This window comes from Acanthopagrus latus, chromosome 13 (assembly GCF_904848185.1).
Source record: "Acanthopagrus latus isolate v.2019 chromosome 13, fAcaLat1.1, whole genome shotgun sequence".
Taxonomy (NCBI): Eukaryota; Metazoa; Chordata; class Actinopteri; order Spariformes; family Sparidae; genus Acanthopagrus; species Acanthopagrus latus.
In genome coordinates, this window is record NC_051051.1 from 9,901,329 (window position 1) to 9,919,908 (window position 18,580).

The window sequence follows — 18,580 nt, forward strand, 5'->3', positions numbered from 1 at the left end:
TGTCGCAGAATCACCGACACTAGATGAAAAAGGGTGATCTGCTGCTTTCTTGGCAACTTTCAGTTTTCCGAGTTTGAGTCAGCGCCCCCTGGTGGCAAGAAAGCAACACGACACACTGCCACAAAAAAAAAAAAAATCCCAGAGCACACTTGGATAGAATGGTCTTTTATTGCACATTCATAACTGGAATTAAATATTTGGTGAAGTAGTAATTTGCAAAAAGAAATAAAATAAAAATATAGAACGCACAACAACAAACACAGTGCAACATGCCGGGAAAAACATAGAAACATAGAAACAACCGGCCCGCAAAAAATGCTTCTATGAGTACGAAATCCTGAACTTTACACACACAGTTGTACAGTCGTTAGTATGTACTGAATCTCTATTTACACACAGAACCTCCAGCAATTTACAACAGTGATTTTGTCCCTGGATTTTAGTATTTCTTTATTAAGTGCATTAATGGGCAGTGTTGTGGTGACACACACACATGCACACACGCACGCACACACACACACATACACACGCACTCAGCCCAGTCAAGAGTCCCTTCTTCATTTAGTGCAGTCCGCCCACAGCCAGGAGACAGAGTGCCAGCGACAGCAGCGGCGTCTTTGTGGAGGCTTCAGTTCCAGCTGCTGCATCTGGAGGGGGGGAAGCTAGAGACGGGAGGGCGTGAGAAGAAAAATGGCAAAACGATTAACATGAAGAGTTTAAAGCAATATCCATAAGTCTTTCGTGCACAAACGGAGTCAAAACCCAACCAGTGTGTGTGTGTGTTTTGATTTGGTTCAGTTATGCATTCAGTGTTATAGGATTTCCTAAAAATACAGTCGGGGAGTGTAACTGAGTACAAATTTCCATTCCGCTTCATTTTGGAAGGCAAATGTTTTAACTTTTTAGCTCCACTACACTTTTCTGATAACTTCAGGTACGGGTTACTTTACAGGCTACATGCTGCATCAGAGCCCGAGCAGCTCATTTTCAAAAGTAATTCATTATATTGTCAATTGAAAAAAAAAGCATTAAAAAAAATAAACACTAACTCTGTAAACAAAAAAAAATACGATAAAAATATAATCATTCTAATACAAATAAGACTAAGATGTGATCATCGGGGGCCCCATACAAACCCCAATATACCGTACAAACATGTAAATGTGTGTATGATTTACTTTTACCTGATACCTTTTGATAATGCAGTACATCTATTGACAGAAAACGAATTCTGATACCTCAATAAATTCAACATCTGGTACTTTAAATGGACTATTTATGGCTGTGTATTATTCCCTTTATCATTGGCCCTCTGGGAGCAGATTCTAACGTGACGTGAGAAATGAGACCTTCCTCGTCTCTCCCACTTGTCCACCCAGGCCTTTACATTCTTTGTGGAAGTTGTTTAATGTTGCTGGATTGTGGGATTTTTTTGTTGTCGTGAAGGACTCGGGTTGGATTTTCCACGACAGTCCAAAGGATGTGACTTCATGCACGTTCTCAAGTGCCTCGCCTCAGTGCCGCTTTCCGCTCCGCCAACAGAGAGCAGCAGCAGCTGATGTTGTGAAGTGGAGTCTGCTGATGTGAGCGGGTGGCTTCCGGCACGACACAGAAGGTCCTTTAAGACTATTACTCAAGAAACAGTCATACGAGATGCATTCATGAGTTCATAACTTTAAGGGCCGCAGCAGGTAAAGAATGAATTCATTTCAGTTACTTTCACTTTTACCAAAGTAAGTTTTGCATCTTTTCTGCGATACCACTTTTGGGTACTTTTTGGTGACGCCTCAAAAAGTCTCTGATCCTCACCTATACTGGCCTCAAAGGTCAGAAAAAAAAGAAAAAAAAATCTTCCACAAATTTGGATCTGTTTATGTCTGTTCTGGGCAGAAATTTATCCACTGTGCTATTTATTTCTATTGAGCTCGTCACAGCTCTGGAGGAATGCCTGACACAAATAATAGATTTCTTCTCCCTCTGGACAATACTAACTAAGCAAAGACAGATAACATTCTGCCAAACATTCCACAGCGGTTACATAACAGCACAGGTGGAGAAAGACCGGACCTGTGTCCAACTACACAAGACAAATGACCGGTACGGTACGAACATGACCAGACTACAGTAAAGAACCACTGCATGTTTTGTATTATTTAAAAACTTGTGTTTTATGTCACAGCTTAGAATCCTACAGACCAGGTGTATTAGTAACCTAGATGCACCGTATGCTGTCGTTCTGGGTTCTGTGACTGGCTTCTTCTCATTTACACGCGATATGAAATTCTAATAGCACATGACTGAAACATGCTCGTGTTGTCCGCTAATAATATGTTACAATCTAAACTGTGTAGCTAGTAATAATGTTTTTTTTTGTCAGTATTAGATTTGAACTTTGAATTTTGCACTACAATAACGCAGTTAGGGCAAAATAAGTTGTAGTAAGCTGCAAAAAGTGACGCATATATTTTAAACACAGCACTGAAATAGTCTTTTTTACCCAGGCTGCGTGTTGTGAGGTGTTTCAATACTTTGTGCAACATTTGGTCAAGAAAACAAATCTTACTCGGTGAGGAGGTTTCTGCAAAAGGAAAAATCTTTTTCGAGATGCATTCATGAGTTCAGAACTTTAAGGGCCGCACATGTACATAGTGAGGATGTAAACGTTCGCACAGGAACACACGCATGCACCCTCTGACACCTCACCTTTAATGGTGAAAGTGGTCTCCATGCCAGCATGGATGTGGTCAGTTACATGACAGTGGAGCAGCCAGGTCCCGGGGATCCCTGCCACCATCTCCACGGTCTGGAAAGTCCCGGGGAAGAGGTCGAAGACGTCTGCGCGGTGCACGCGGTCCGTCTGACACACACACACACACACACACACACACACACACACACACAAAGCACATACCGTACAGCAGAGGGGAACAGAAAAATAGGAAATAAGCATTGAGTACAGAACTGGCCAAGCAACACTTCCTGCATGAGCATGGAGCCACATCCGGCATCAGAATTAATCGTTTTCATTATGAATAACAATGGTAAGGCTTGGTTGCGGTGCTGAATGTCACCGTGTCACCTTGTAGGTAAAAGTCTCCGCATGGAAGTGAACAGTGTGCATGTCCACCTCGTTGCCCATCCCCAGAAGATACCAGTCGACCTTCTGGCCCTGGGTCATCACCAGTCCATGGAGGTTGCCGTACAGCTTACCATTGATCCCTTCAATAGGCACAATGACAGAGTGATGTTAACACACACACACACACACACACACACACACACACTCACACACACAAACACAGAATCACAGAAATGCAGACACAAGTGTGGCAGCAAACAACAACAAAAGAAAAGTATCATGAAACGTTTATCACAGGCAAACTGCATCATGAATGACTAATTTTTGATCCAATATTGGATTTTACTTATTTTCACTGTTGGACCTGGTGCACAGGAGGGTTTGGTCTTATATTTGAGTTTTTGTGTACTAGAGAGTACATAGAGATCGATTAGTTTTCAAGTATCAAATAAATCACCAACTATTTTGCAATCAGTACATTTTTTGAGTGACAAATAGAAAACAAAAGTCAGAAATCTCTGATTCCAGCTTCTTAAATGTGAATATTTTCCGGTTTCTTTACTCCAATACAACATCTAACTAATTATCTGTGGGTTGTGGGCGTCATGTCGGGCTCTGATCTACAATTTTCCCCATTTTATGACATTCTACACTGAAAATAATCCTTAGTTGCAGCCCTACTCTGTATTTTCAAGATTCAAGATATTTTCCCTTCACCAAGTTAAAGCATCAGAATAGTTTCATTGTAGTACTGACTGTGTTTAACGTTTGCATGCTGAGTGGTTTGCCCAGTAGTTTTTTTAAAAAAAAAGAAATGCTTTTCCTGTTGGTGTGACCGAAGTTTTCTCACGAGGATCGATAAATAAATCCAGAGGGGGGCCCAGAGCTGTGACAGGGGTTGCGCGGCAGGGCTAAATGACGGAGGCATGGCTCTGCATCGCTAGCAAACCATGGACGAGTTTGTGACCGAACTTCCAACACTTGATCTACACCAAGCTACCGAAACAAAGACAAGAAGATAGCAAGAGGGCATATCTCGGCACGGTGAATTCCTTGCAGCAGGAAATGTTCAGGTTTTTGTTTGTTATTGGGGAGCAAGGGAGCAATTCTTGCGTATAGCAGCGATTCTGAGAAAGTCTACTGAAAGAACTGAACGCTGTTGCTCAGAGAAACTTTTAATACCTCCACTATAAAGGCGATCTGTTTCTACTTCAGGTTTCTTTGGTAAGATGTCAAACTGAAGTTGCACTTCTGTATTTAGTACAGAAAACTTTTAGATGTAGGTGTGTGTGTGTGTGGGTGTGTGTGCAGTTCGGGAACCAGTGCTTTCATGGATGCAACAGTCTCCCCGTCCGCGCCTCTCGTCTTATCTCTTACCGTGCATCATGTTACTCTCCTCAAAGTCTTCGGTATATTCAAAAGTATTCGGGTCGACGCCGAGGTATTTTCTGATGTTGTGGTCCAAGTACCAGGACTGGTTTTCATCGTGGACCATAAAGAGCAGAGCGAACTCCTTCTCCACGTCGCCCCTCTGTCTGTTGGGCCCCTTCAGAGTCCCGGGCCTGCAGACCACCAGCGGCCCCAAGAGACCGCTGTACAGATCCTGAACGTACACAGATATCACGAGTAAATACATTTTATCACAGCAACACTGTGAATCACGTGGCCCATGTGACTTGCGGGAGTATTTACATACCCTGATGAAATTGACGGTGGAGTAGTAGGCGTAAGAGATGCAGTTGGGGTCCGAGACCCCGGGACCGGAGCTTTCAGGAACATCCCACGTCAGCTCCAGCATGTAGCCTGGAGGCGAGTGAACATGAGAAAACAAACAAAATATCAATCCCACTGCTTCTGAGAAGGTGCCTGTGGTTTGAAAACACCAGCAGCAGCAGCAGCAGCAGCTGTGCGTTTTCTCTTTATCTTTTCGGATATCACTCTCACCAGGCTTGACGTGAACGTGTGCGCCGCTGGCCTTCACCCCGTGTGCGCTGATGGAGTACGGCCGGCTGGCTTTGTTCTTGAACGTGATCACGATCTGCTCTCCGACCTCGGCTTTGATTATTGGACCTATAGGGGGCAAGAAGAAACCCCACTGCCTTCTTCAGTCTTTTCTTGGTAAAAAAAAGAAAGAAAGAAACGGCGACAGAAAGATCAGCTCAACTTACCGATAATTCCCAAGTGCTGCTGGTCGGGCTGCCGTTTCTTCTGAACCTTGAAGGACTCGTCGGTGTATTCTCTGTACACCACCTTCTTGTAGCGCGAGCCAATCCTGTTTTGCCCCTTATCCAAAAATATGTTGCCTGGGCTGAGAGACACATGCCAATTTGCTTCCATTAACAAAACAGTAATAAGTCGCGCCACTAAACACAGGCTCCGGTTACAACCCCTGAAATACGTCACCGTGCAATTATGTTCACACACACACACACACACACCTGTCTTCCGACGAGCTGTGGTGCTTCTCCACCTCCCAGTCCCTCTCGGGCGAGTAGTCCCACTCGATTTCTTCCGCGCTGATGAAATACTGCACGATCTTGGTCGGCTGCGCGTGCGTGTGCTTCACTTTGCTCTTCTGGCAGAGGTTCACTCTGTACTGCTGCCTCATGCCGGCCGAGTAGTGGTCCGTCACCCTGCAGCTCACCTCATACACGCCTGTGAAGACAGCGAAGAAGAGGTCAAGGATCTGGACACATGAACGGATGTATTTGCGGCTTCGCTTGCTCAAACACACAGCAGAAAAAAAAAGAAATTAAAAAAACATGAGTGCTGCTGCTATCTGTCTGCAACACTGGTCTGTGGTTTTCATCTGGGAGGGTCAGACAGTGACAGCTTGTTCTTGTTTCCTGTTGCTGTAAAAATGCACCTTTGCTGAGACGGAAACATCCACCAGAAGAATGAAACGTAATGCACAGTAGCTGTTTTGACCCGCAAATGCTCAGCTGTCATGTATTTCCTGCTGACGGCCAGGAAATGAGAAAGTTCTGTTTTTGCAGTTTGTTGCACATCTCTGCAAAACTGGGTTTGCTTCAAACACGTAGACTGCCTGTTATCCCAACGTTACTCTGTTTTGTGCGTTTGGAGGTTGTTTCGCGCTACCTAGGTACGTTTTGAAGGCCTCCTTTGCGCGAAAATGTGCTCCGCTCAATTACTGTGCAGACTCCTTTTCGTCTGAAAAACATATCAACACCATCTTATCATTTGACTTGATCACTTTGTTCATCTCTTGGCATGGCATGGTCACGTGCCTTGAAAACAAACTCCAACACGTATGTTTTTAGATCCAACATGAGCACGATGTGACAGTAAAATAAAAAGAATGACTTTAGGTCTTGGAAGCGCTCCTAACATTCAGTTGTCTCGTTTCTTCTTTTACTTTTGTTTTCTGTGTAAAATAACCAAATAAAGTGGCTGATGTCAGATGTGCAAAACTGCACGTCTTAGTGTAACCAATACTATGGCTAATCAAGGAATCACGACAGAATAACCCTATCAAGTAAACCAGACTTGGAAATCAACAACCTCACCATAATCACAACCAATTGCGGGAGTATCTTTTAGCTGGGTGAGGGTGAACGAGATTAGATCTCAGGACACTGTAAATAAGATAAAGATAGCTCAGACATTTCCTGTTTGCATTGCAGTTATTGATGTGTTCCTTTGAGAGCACTTGACATGTATCTGCAAACAAAACTGGAAATACAGATGAGCCCTGTCAATGCGTTTGAGGGAAAGGGATGTGGTTTTTGAGTGGTAGCGCTGTGTGTGTGTGTGTGTATGTGTGTGTGTAAAAGGACTAACCAGGAGTGTTTGGCTGCATGGTGACAGTGGTCGCGGTGTGAGGGAACAGGTTGATGGTGTCCCGCGTTGTGCTCTGCTTCTTGAAGGTGTTCCCCTCGAAATAAACACCGTGGATGTCCACCTCAGTGCCCAGCCCAAAGGTGTACCACGTTACTTTGTCCCCGGCACACATGTCCAGTCCGAGAAGGTTCCCGTACATACGTCCATTTACAGCTGAAAAATCAAAGGGAGGATTTCAACAGAAAAACACACGGTCACAAGTGCAAAAAAAAAAAAAAAAAAAATCAGAAGAGAAACTAGAAATTCAGCAGCACACAGTGATTACCGTGCATCTTATTGCTCTCCTCGAAGTCCTCCTCAGAAGTATGTGGCTGGTTGCCGGCATATATCTTCTTATTCTCCTCCAAATACCAGCTCATGTTTTCATCCATGACAGAAAACAGAAGGAAGAGCTCCTTATCGACATCTTTCTGTTAAACAGAACAATCAAAATATTGCATATTGCAACTTTAATTTTGTTGAGTTTTCATTTGCTTCTTTATCTTGCACACCGGACCTTTAATGGTCCTATGGGGCACAGAGTGTCTGTTTAAAGTCCATAGTATGACGATAAAGAGACACATAATGACCAGAAAGTGACACAAAAGTACGTAGAGACTCAGAACCACCCCAGAGACACGATACTACCATAAACAGACACAAAACTACAACAGGGACATACGGAGTAGCACAAAGAGACACAAAATTACCACAAAGAGACATAATGCTACCGCAAGGAGACAAAAAGAGCAACAAAGCAGCACCTGGATTCCGTTCGTCCCCAGCGCTCCCTTCTTGCACACAAGCAGAGGTCCCACCAATCCAGCGTTGGTGTCTGCGGCAGGATCGGTGGCAGAGTAGTACAGGTAGGGGATACAGGGGGGATCAGTCGAGGACGGACCATCTAGCACCTGCCAGGTGTAGGTGAAGTTCTCCCCTGGGCCGACGTGAGAGCCCGGCTTGTCAGCACCTACGGAGCCGAACACAAAGATCTAGAGCAATCAGATCTGCTGTGACTTCAGTGTGAGGCCATTTTGCAGCCCCCGAGTTTTGTTCCAAATCTGACAGTCAAAAGATTTTGCGTCCAAGAGAGGCGGCTTCCTCACCATCCGCGTAGGTGGCTCCCTCGAACCATTTGTCGTAGTTGAGGCCGTGGGGCTGGATGCTGTAGTTTCTATCGGCTCTATTCAAGAAGACCACTCTGAGACTATCTCCTTCCTCTGCCCTCAGGACCGGACCTGGATGAACGCAGGAGAACAATGTAGCCTCACAAAGGATATTGAGAAAACTTGGAAGAAGGACAAGACACTAATGTATTGGCATGAGAGAGAGAGAGAGAGAGATAGAGAGACAGAGAGAGAGAGAGAGAGAGAGAGAGAGAGAGAGAGAGAGAGTATGAGAAATCAGGAACCAGGCCTCACCTAAGAGTCCTAAGTGTTGAGAATCAGGCGTCTGTGGTTTGGGAGTGGTGAAGGTATCGTCTGTGTACTCTTTGTATATCACTTTCAAGTAGAGACCTCCGATCCGCCCGCCGTCTTCGCCAAAAAAAATCTCCGATGCACTGTGAGGAAAGGGTGGGGAGCGATTACGAAGGGACTTGATGAAGATGATATACATAAGCACAGTGTGGGGTGTGTGTGTGTGTGTGTGTGTGTGTGTGTGTGTGTGTGTGTGTGTGTGCACGTGTGTGTGAAGGGAAAGAGAGAAAAATAGCCAGTCAGAGCGTTTTTGTTTTTTTTACTGTGTCAGGTCGGGGGAACAATAACAAAGACACAATAACAAGTGAGTCACTGCATCACTCTCCACACTGTTTACTCTACACACCACAGAGCTGCCTCGCTACAGGAATGATGAGCTCTCGTACGACCAGCCTGGTCCAGAGGCCGTGCACACAGACAAGCAACTGTGCCCGAGGATTCAGCAAGTCTTAAAGGGATAATTCACCCCCTCAACTCCTTCTCAAAAACTACTGAACATGTCCATTTGATGCATATTGGCTTGTTGGACTCAGGCCGGGCTATAAAACCATCATTATAATAATTACATCATATAGCCCCCACCCTTATGCCAAGATTAAGACTAATTTTGTGGGAGATCTTCAAATTTAAAGGGACCGTCTATTTGTCCAAAAATAAAAATGCATATTTTCACTCTGGCCTGTAGTTCTATTCATCTGTCACTGGTGTGAGGCACCAAGTTTTTGAGACATCGGCCACAGAGGTTTCTGAGAGAGCTCGGTGACACCCAGCTTGTGGTGCTCAACGTGCCAAAAAGACGAACTGAAATAGTCAACGGCAACAGCAATATCCATTATATCGGAGACAAGGCAGACATGTCTACGGCCGATATCCTCAAAACATGGCAACTCACACCAAAACAAGAGGGATAAATATCACTACAGGGGATCAACTGTCCCGTTAGACTGTCTCCTATTGTAAAGTCGAGCTCATGGACTAAAAATTTTGTACATGAAACAGGTGAGACAACTTTTCTTTTCAGGTGGATTAACAGTAAAGAACAGAATAAAACAAGATAAATGGACCCCTGGTGACCTACAGAGTTGGGAGAAAGCTTTTATGAACCCACGGCGGCCCGGCTCACTGTGTGTTTGCTAGAAACACAGGTAAAGTTTTGAATCATTCTGGGCCAAACAGTGTTATCTGCCATAACTACTGATGAGGTTGGATGCAGCGGCATGTTGCTCATAATCGGAAAAAGCTCTCTGCCCACCTCTCTGCCTCAATCAGGGACACGTTGTTGATCATGTCCTTTCCAGAGGGAGCGTAGTTCCACTGGACTTTCTCTGCTGCCAGGTAGTGAATCCTCAAAGCGCCGCCCTTCGCTGCGCCAGTCTCGCTGTCACATGAATTCACCTCATAAAAGGCCTGCATTCCAGCTGGAACAGAGAGACAGGACGCAAACCTTTCACGCGCCATGATTCACACATGCAAAAGTAAAAAAGCTTGTGGTTAAACTAGACCTTTACAGCCTTTTAGGAAATCATTTATGGTAGAAAAATCATTTTGAGAATGTCTAAAAGGTCAGGTTTATCAGTCTAGAAAGTAATCAATATTGCAGAGCTCAGATGACACTGTCACTTTTCCTTAAGCATGAGAATTCCCCTTTTTGAGCCTGAGAGGCCCCAGGACCTGTTAAACTACCAAAGGTGTGATTTGTGTAACTATAATATTTGTACACAGAACAGGCCGTTGAGGAATTCAGGGTATGATACAAAGAAAAGAGGGCTCGACAAGTGTGAGCATTACTCATGCCGTGTTCAGCTAGCACGTCTCATTCAATTTCATGCTCACTGGACTTTGGACAACTTTAAAATGCAGGTCCTGGCGCGTTAGGAGCAGTGGTGAAGGCTCCGATAGCATCTCTCTGACAAAATAACAGAGTGAACCTCACAAAAATGCATTCCCCCACCCCCGTCAGCAAGGCCCGGAGCACGGAGATGAAAGCCGAGGTCAGAGGTCAGATGCCCTACCCTGCAGGTGGTCGTTAACCTGGCAGCTCAGCAGCCACTTTCCGCTCTTGGTCGGGACCATCTGAGCCGTGGCGAACGTGGCGGGGAACAGGCTGAGGACGTCGGTGCGGTGGCCGCGGTCCAGCAGCGTGTTCCCGTGGAAGAAAGCAGAGTGGATGTCCACCTCGTTGCCCATGCCAAACAAATGCCAAGCGACTTCACGGTACTTGCATAACTCGATCCCGGGCAGGTTACCAAACATGTACCCATTAATAGCTGTCACACAGAAAAAAAGGGAAGAACAAAGAGAACAAGGGAAGCCATTCAACATTCTTTTACACCACTTATTTTGGCAATTACTCATTTGAAGCCACTTTTAGCTTTAAATGAATGAAATGTAGGTGCAGCAGGATGCATGTGAATGACTAAGATTCATGTTGTCAACAAACGTCTTACGTGTGGAGTCTTTTTAATATTAAAAAAATCTGAGTGAAGCCCACAGATTTCCTACCGTGCATCAGGTTGGACTCCATAAAGTCCGCGTCTTCTGGGTCGACCCCACCTGGATCGGCGCACTTCTCAATGTTCTCGTCTGCGTACCAGCTCAGGTTTTCGTCCACCACGTTGAACATCAGGAACACGTCCTGGTCCACGTCGTTTCGCGCGGACTCGGTAAAAGACTCGACTTGATTGTTGGTCTCCTTCAAGATTCCTGCGCTCGCGGAGAAATGTGGGACACGGAGAAAAAATGCAGGCCGCGGTTGAAAATGTTGCACATTTATGAAGTCAAGCAATGGGTAAGGGGAAACTTTAAAGATATGGCTACCTGTTGAATAAATGGTAAGAGAAGGCTGCTGACAGACTAACTCTGCCTGAAACTACTAGCGAATGTAAGCTGGTTAGCTCAGGTAGCCGTGCAGCTAGTGGCTTTGATGGGTTCTCCACAGAGCTCTGAGCCATTGGGTGAGTGTTGGCGTTACAGTGTGGGCTAAGGAGCCAGCTCAGCAGCCTTTGACTACAGGGAAGATGAGAGATGGTCTGGTGGCTTTGACTCCTGGCTTCGGCTATGTCTGCTGACAAGCAACGTCTAGAGCGGTGAATTAAGGATTTACATCAATCAGACCAGAGCCGGTGATTGCTGGAACAGTGGAAAGATGAGCTAAGATGGTCTGACTGAGTTGCATTTCAAAGTTAGTTAGTTAGTGCATGTCGGCAGGCTCCGTTATCTAAACTAATGCCAGCTACTGCTGCTCTCTCTCCTCACTTTATTTTTACAATCCGTTCACATGTGCCCCTTCAATAGTCTCTGTCGGTTCTGAATGTAGTCTGTTCTATGATTGAGTTAACAATTTTGCTTGTCTATGTATGGTGAAGGAATGAAACTTGAAATCAGAGGGTGCACGCTTGTGCTTTGTTGCTCGATAAGGAGCAGGCGTACGGGACAGGGCAGGCCGGGACTTGCTGGTTAGCAGTGTTACCCTCAGTTATGCAAGACAATTCGAAGATCTGTTATTTCTTTGCATGCCACTGATAATGTCGGCCACTGTTTTTCAAGCCATATTGCAACTTTAATCTTTCCCACCATCTAAACATCCACTGGATGCACGTGGGCCGCACAATGGAGTGAATCCCACCGTGGTTGTTCTTCTAAGGAAGCTTTCTTTTCTTTTAATCAAAGGATTAAGGCATGGAAGTGTTGTGTAATTTCCTTTTTTTGATGTGGAGAAGCTGTTGCTAAGAGATTACTGTTGAATTTGATTTGCCTTGGCACACAGAGAGGAAACCCAACAGACAACAACACACAAGCCACACGAGAGAGAAACCCTTCTTCTGACGTAAAATCAGGTTAAACGACGTAATGTAGTCGCGCGACATCATACCTTTCTTGCAGGTGAGCAGAGCCCCGATGAGTCCTGAGGCGATTTCCCTGGGGGCATCCAAGTGAGAGTGGTAGACCCAGGTCAGACAGTTGGCGTCGTCATCTGTGGGGGCAAATTCTGGCCTGACCTCCCAGCGGTAGGTGTAGCTGCCCCCCGGGGGAACACAGTCGTCCTTCTTCAGCACGTTTGATGTCCCATCTGGATAGAGTGCCCCTGGTAGACAAACAGAAGATGTTTACGGTGGGATCACTTTGTTTCCTCTGAGGTCTACGGAGCAGCTGAGCCCAGTCAGTAGAAAAAGTGACATGGTTAAAAAGCCCAATTTGTTCCTTTAACTGTGTCTGAAACAGATACACCAACTGCAAAAAGGCTTTAATTGTCACATTCCGGGGGATTTGCCAGGTCAAAGGTCATACCCATTTCCTTTAAGAATCTTATCTCTGTTAAGCTTTGAGCTTCCACGTGTGTGATCTATAAACACATAAATAACCTCATAACCGGTGACCTCTGGAACTGTTCGTACTCAGCACAGGACACGGTCAGTTTTATGTTCACATGCTGACACTACTTCCTCTCCCGTCTCCACCTCTCCAATCGCCACATCTCTCTCCCTTCCTGCCCGAGCTGCTATTTGAAAAACGGGTCTCCCGACAGATGTTTCATAGAGGTACAAATCCTTTAGCACAGCATGACATCAGCTATAATCTGTCTTTTGGGAACTGAATATTAGTTTCACTTTCAGTTCCCGTAAGGCTCTGGAAATTCCTGAGTTATGATGCATCTCCACCCTGGAGTGGGAGTGAAGGAACTATTGCATAACTGCTGTTAAGTTCAGGGACATGGAGGATTGAAAGTGTGCTGTCTGCTCCGTCTGCCAGTGAAGCAGAAATGCAAAAACAAGATGCCTTGCATTCTAGACTATATAATGTTTCTGAACATGAGGATGCACACTGAGCCGTGTGCAGTCAAACCGTCCCACTTGTCTGAAGTAATGCCAAAACTTTGAACTGTCCATTAAGGCAGATCTCTTGATAACGGCTCCTGTATGTTATTATGTTACAATATTATTCTTTTCAGGAAAAATAAGCGATGGCCTAAATATAATACTTACTTTAAATAAGTTGGCTCAGCAGAACAGTGTCAGACTTACTTCCTCAGACAGTAATATCCATATTACTATCATTAGTGAAACCTAATAGGTTGTTTTTGTAACACATTGGTGCATGAACTGATATTTATTTTGGTGGGAAATCCGTTCATTCAGCATTTCTTTGTGTTTTTTGTGAGGTGAGCACCCGTGCTCTTCCCCCCCGCTGGTGCATTATCCTGCATAAATGTCTCCATGTCAAGAGGAGAGGGTCGCGCTAAGGATCATTTTGATGAACAATCCCATTACACAAAATGTTTCTGGCCCACTTCATCAGTGTGTACAAATGTCTTTTTGGGGGCAGATTGAGCATATTTGCAGTCTGCTTAGCACCATCTGACAAATAACTGCTATATATTATGCCCATTATCGTCAATACAGGCATCATTTCCCTCAAAATCTTTGTTTCTTTTCTATCTTATGCGTTGTGAGCTGAGAAGAGGTGGGAAAAGCAGGGGAGAGAGAAAGGTGATGACATGTAGCAAATGTCCTGGGCCACTGTGGTAAGGACTTATCATTAGTAGACGTAATAGGTGAGCTCTCTGGCGCCCCACAGGTATTACTTTCCATAAACAGATTTTGCTAATTGATTCTGCACATCTTGTGCTTTTCTATGAGCACGGGCTGTAAATGACTTGTGTGACACTATACCCTCTGAATTCTTCTCGTAGAAAACTCCGTGGGGGTGCATGGAGTAGTTCCTGCTCGCAAAGTTCTTCAGGTGGACCACGATAACGTCGTTAACCTCCGCTCGCAGTATGGGCCCCAGGAAGCCCAGCCAGGGGGGCCGGGGGGCCTGCTGGCTGTACGTAGCATCTGTATACTGTCGGTACATGGCCTTCTTGTAAACACTGCCGATTCGGTCGGGCCCTCTTTCCAGGAATACAGATGCATGCCTGAGATAGAAGTGGAGGGAAAACATAAAGAATGATAAATAGAGACAGAGCTAGAGGAAGGAGGGGGCAGCAGCTATAAATCCTGTTTTGTCCGGCATTTCTCAAGGTCAAGGTCACGTTACACAATGTGGCATTCCACAATGTGGCATTCCACAATGGCACGTCGCTTCATCTCCCAGTCGTGCTGCAAAGTAATTGTTTTTGCGCAAAAGAAGCAGAAACAAGTGTTGTAAATGTTGCAAAAAAATACAATCAGTAATCACAAAAGCAATCACAGCAATAGAATAAAGATGTTGAGTGAACTAGTCTGTGAATATGAGTGGGAGGGACACAGCATCTACTGTATGACACACCATGATGAAGGTGCAACTGTCTGATTATTGTCTAATTATTATTATTAAAACACGGCATGTGCAACTGTATCCATCTACAGAACTGTAAGTAATTAATGCAAATAAACAGAAGAGGCATGATAAAAAGTGTAAAAAAAAAAGTGGCAAATATGGCAGAGAGACTCCATAAAAGGCTTTCATTCATCTCCGAGATGATTGGATTTTGAATTTAGACGGCAGCGCTGCGGAACAAATTGCATCTGGTTGCAGCTCTCTTAACAATTAGACTTGCTATTATTGTGATTACACGTTTCCGTGGGCTAATAACCTGTTACCGGAACCGTGGCAGACAACAGCTTTGTTACTGAATATCTAGCTCATTGGCAACAGGGAGAGGAGGACGCGAGATGGCTGCGCCGACAGTCTGATAAAGGGGATTTCACTGAGCGCCTGGGTCGGAGCAACTTAATGCTGATGTGCGACCTCATCATTTATACCCCAGTTAAACAAGGTGGGGTGTGAGATGAGACACTGGGTGCCACACAAGCCTTTTAGCAACAAGTGTATAGGTGCACTTATCTCAGCATAGATGAGATTTGAACTTCTCCACGTTGCGATCTGTGTACCTTTGTTGTTGCAGCTGCATCTCAGGTACAGTGAAACACACCACGTCTTGTTTTACTATACGTATATGCGATCTGCGATTCGATTCAATGCTTGAATAGAAAAAAACAAGTCTACAACATGATGTTTGGATGACCGATTAGCGTGCGCGAAAATATCTCGGCCTGAGTGGAATCAATCTCGTAAGGCCTTGGCTGCACCTGTGTTTATTGGGGATTGGTCACTGAGCGTTGTCTAAGTCTGGAAAGTCCAACATTATGCAAGGTTGGAAGAGGAGACGAACAGCTGCACAATCATAGCCGGGCCATCTCCGGCCATCTAATTATATCCACCATCCGCCTTCATACGACGGAGGGCTTTTATCTCAATTTAGACTTTTCTTCAATAACGAGCTCATCTGCTTATCCTCATCCTCCATATTACATTAGGAGTGCGTAAACCTCACAAACCTTGCCATCTGTCCTTTACCAAGTACATCTTCCCCCTGGATCTGTTTGGTACTCTTAATTATAGGCTGATCAAACGAGTGGACGGTGTTCTGTGCTGTTTCAAGTGTCAACAGCCGGAAACATCGATGTGAACGCCACGATGGGGAAATAACCGTTGTCCTTTATTCAAGAAATCACGCTTAATCTAAACACACAAAGGATGGCACCGACTACAGACAGCGCAGAGGGGCACCAATGCCAGCGAGGTCATCAGTATCATTTGTGGGCTGGGCAAAATACCGTAAAGGATAAGGTCGCAAAAAATGGAAATGTTGGTAATTATCTACTCACTCCCGTGCAGATGTGAACTCAGGTGAAGTTTCATAGTCTTCCTGAGATTAAAAAACATGTTTAAATGAATCCTTAAAGCTTCTTCAGAATAATCATATAGCTTCTTATGTTTTATGTCAAAATCTTCACTGTAGCTGCTGAACTAAAAGCGTTAAAAGCTAAAAGCTATATTCAGGATATAATCACACCTTTTCCTATCAATTTTTGGGATCTTTCGGTTTCTGGGGACTTGGATTACCTTAGACGAGCTATACTAACCATCTCATGTTGTTTCTTTTTCTGTCGTATTATTTGGTTTCAAAACAAGTCCCCGTCTACTTCAGCTGTCTAGGAGAATGCTGCAGCACTGTTTTGCTCTGAGGCTCCAGAAATGTTTTGTGGACTTCACCTGACTTTCAATCAGTTTAAGGGTGAGCCAGAAATGACCGAATTTTCATTGTCGGATGAACTTTACCGTTTAAATGATCACAGTGGGGACGCAGTCACCCGGTCCTCAGGATCAAACCCATTCACCTATTTCTCTTCGCTCTCAAAGTGCAGCGAGTGATGAGTGCCGTGACGCAACTTCCTCTCTCGTTCATACGGGGGGCAGCTGTCTGTGCTTCCTCCTTGACTTTTTGGCACACCGACACAGGGAAAAGGAAGCCTCTAACCTCGTGACAGAAGTCATTGTTATATCTCTCGAGTACAAAGAGGCCGGTTAAGGTTGTACCATGGAGAAGAGTTTACACCATTATTTGTGTGCCCACTTCCTTCCCCAGTCCCAACATTTCCCCTGCTAATCTCGAACCACTGTGCGAACACAGCCCGCTAAACGGGGGACTGACGGGATGGGTCGTAACACATCTTTAAAACATTATATTGATTCTAGTAATTTCGCAGGATGCCTGGGCAGCGTGAAAGAAAGGCAGGCAGAGGTGCGCCTGCCTGCCTGCACGTTCTTCACACCAGCATGTAACACACACACACACACACACACACACACACACACACACACACACACACATACACACACACACACACACTCCTTAGTCAAAGAAAAAGTGGATTTGAGTCACGGCCAGTCACTGAGCAGGCGAGACACCGTTATGAAATGATCTTTCATATCAATAAACCTCATTGTGAAGCATATGGTGCGGTGTGGCATCTGTTTTTTTTTTTTTTGCTTCCTTGTCTTATTGTTACAACTCACCCCAACATGTGTGATCACCTACCCCGGTAGTGGGGTAAGCAAGGGTTGACATCACCTCAGGACGTCTTTGATGCTCTTGCAGAGAATTTGTAGTAAACACATGTGGGTAGAGTTTGAGAACAACAGCTCAAAGAAAACTCAGTGAGTTACCAGCAAAAAGTGGTACAAACATACCCGGTCTCTCCTACTGTCACCCCTCCTGTGGAATGGTGACTTTGGAGGTCTGGACACTGTCACACCCTGACAAAGGTGTCATATAAACTTTAGACCTATGACTTTAACCTGGACTGGGGGTCCTTTAGGTGTTCACCTCAGCACTCACTATCACTTTCGATCAACCCCAACACCCCGAGAACGAAAGAGGTGAATGATCAAAGGTTGAAAAAAAAAAAACGTGTCACAACTCACTCATCGTGTTGGACGTCTCTCCCATTCAGCAGGTTTTTACCGCTGGGCGCGTAATCCCACGCGTCCTCGACGATCCCCACGTAGTAGACCCTCTCCCTGCTGCGCTTCGCCTCCGCGTCGGAGGAGACGAGGAGCAGCAAACAAGCCGCAAACAGCCCCAAAGTCCGTGCCATGTTTCTCAGGATCGCTCCGTTCGCACGCAGGTCGGGAGAGAGCGCTGTGCGGGTTTAGGTTTCGAGAGCAACAAGTGGGGAGCCTCCGCTGCATGGAAGATGCAAGCAGCGCGTCAGGCGGGTTCGCTCCTCGGGGGCCGCGGCAGCACTTATGAAACTCTGCGAGGGCAGTACAGTCGCTCCATTGAGCCCGAGGAGCGAGTCACGGTGCGACCGCCTCCTGTGGTATCGGACGCGCACGGATAATAACCTCTCAGTGCCCGCGCGTTAATTATTATAAAGATGTTATTGAAATCGGCCGCTGGGAAATTAACGTAATGGATGTACTTAGGTGAAAAACGCCGACTCGGGCGCCACGGGGCGTCTCGATTGGCTGTCAGTTTTCCGACAAGTGATGAATAAGCACGTTATCGTCAGACCATCAGCTGGTCTGTGTGTGTGTGTGTGTGTGTGTGTGTGTGTGTGTGTGTGTGTGTGTGTGTATACACAGGATACGATTTTCATTAGTTCTCAACCATGTTTTCAACATTCAGGCACCACTTACCTGTTGAGCTCACCTGAGCTCAAACGTATTTTAGGCGCTGCTAGTAGTGGTGTTATGAGGGCAGTGGCTGACGTCACTTATGGTTTGTAGATCAGTTTTGATCAGTTATCAGTTTGTACATTTCTGCAAGTTGCACACTTTGTATGGAGCCAGCAAGCCTTAAGTCAAGGTCATAAACTGACTTTGGGGCCAGGTTAACCCGTTTTGGCACAAGTTG

At 45.4% G+C, this 18,580-nt stretch overlaps 1 protein-coding gene across 1 annotated transcript; it reads right to left on the reverse strand.

Annotated features, from left to right (window-relative positions):
• Nucleotides 1–149: 149 nt before the first annotated feature.
• Nucleotides 150–18,177, reverse strand: LOC119030999 (ferroxidase HEPHL1). Its single transcript, XM_037119048.1, has 19 exons — nucleotides 17,647–18,177; nucleotides 14,067–14,311; nucleotides 12,269–12,481; nucleotides 10,900–11,100; nucleotides 10,410–10,664; nucleotides 9,650–9,815; nucleotides 8,341–8,480; nucleotides 8,026–8,157; nucleotides 7,684–7,889; nucleotides 7,206–7,350; nucleotides 6,881–7,093; nucleotides 5,518–5,734; nucleotides 5,248–5,387; nucleotides 5,024–5,149; nucleotides 4,776–4,882; nucleotides 4,457–4,682; nucleotides 3,080–3,219; nucleotides 2,704–2,857; nucleotides 150–662 (listed from the first exon to the last, which is right to left on the reverse strand). The coding sequence occupies exons 1-19, from the start codon at nucleotides 17,817–17,819 to the stop codon at nucleotides 562–564; spliced, it is 3,300 nt and encodes a 1,099-aa protein (XP_036974943.1). The 5' UTR covers nucleotides 17,820–18,177; the 3' UTR covers nucleotides 150–561.
• Between the last annotated feature and the right edge of the window lie 403 nt (nucleotides 18,178–18,580).

Coding starts and splice junctions, on each gene's coding strand:
- LOC119030999 (XM_037119048.1), bottom strand. CDS start 17,819: ATGGCACGGACTTTGGGGCTGTTTGCGGCTTGTTTGCTGCTCCTCGTC. Junction 12,482..14,066: donor CTACGAGAAGAATTCAGAGG/GTATAGTGTCAC, acceptor TTTGTCTACCAG/GGGCACTCTATCCAGATGGG. Junction 9,816..10,409: donor GGTTAACGACCACCTGCAGG/GTAGGGCATCTG, acceptor TCTCTGTTCCAG/CTGGAATGCAGGCCTTTTAT.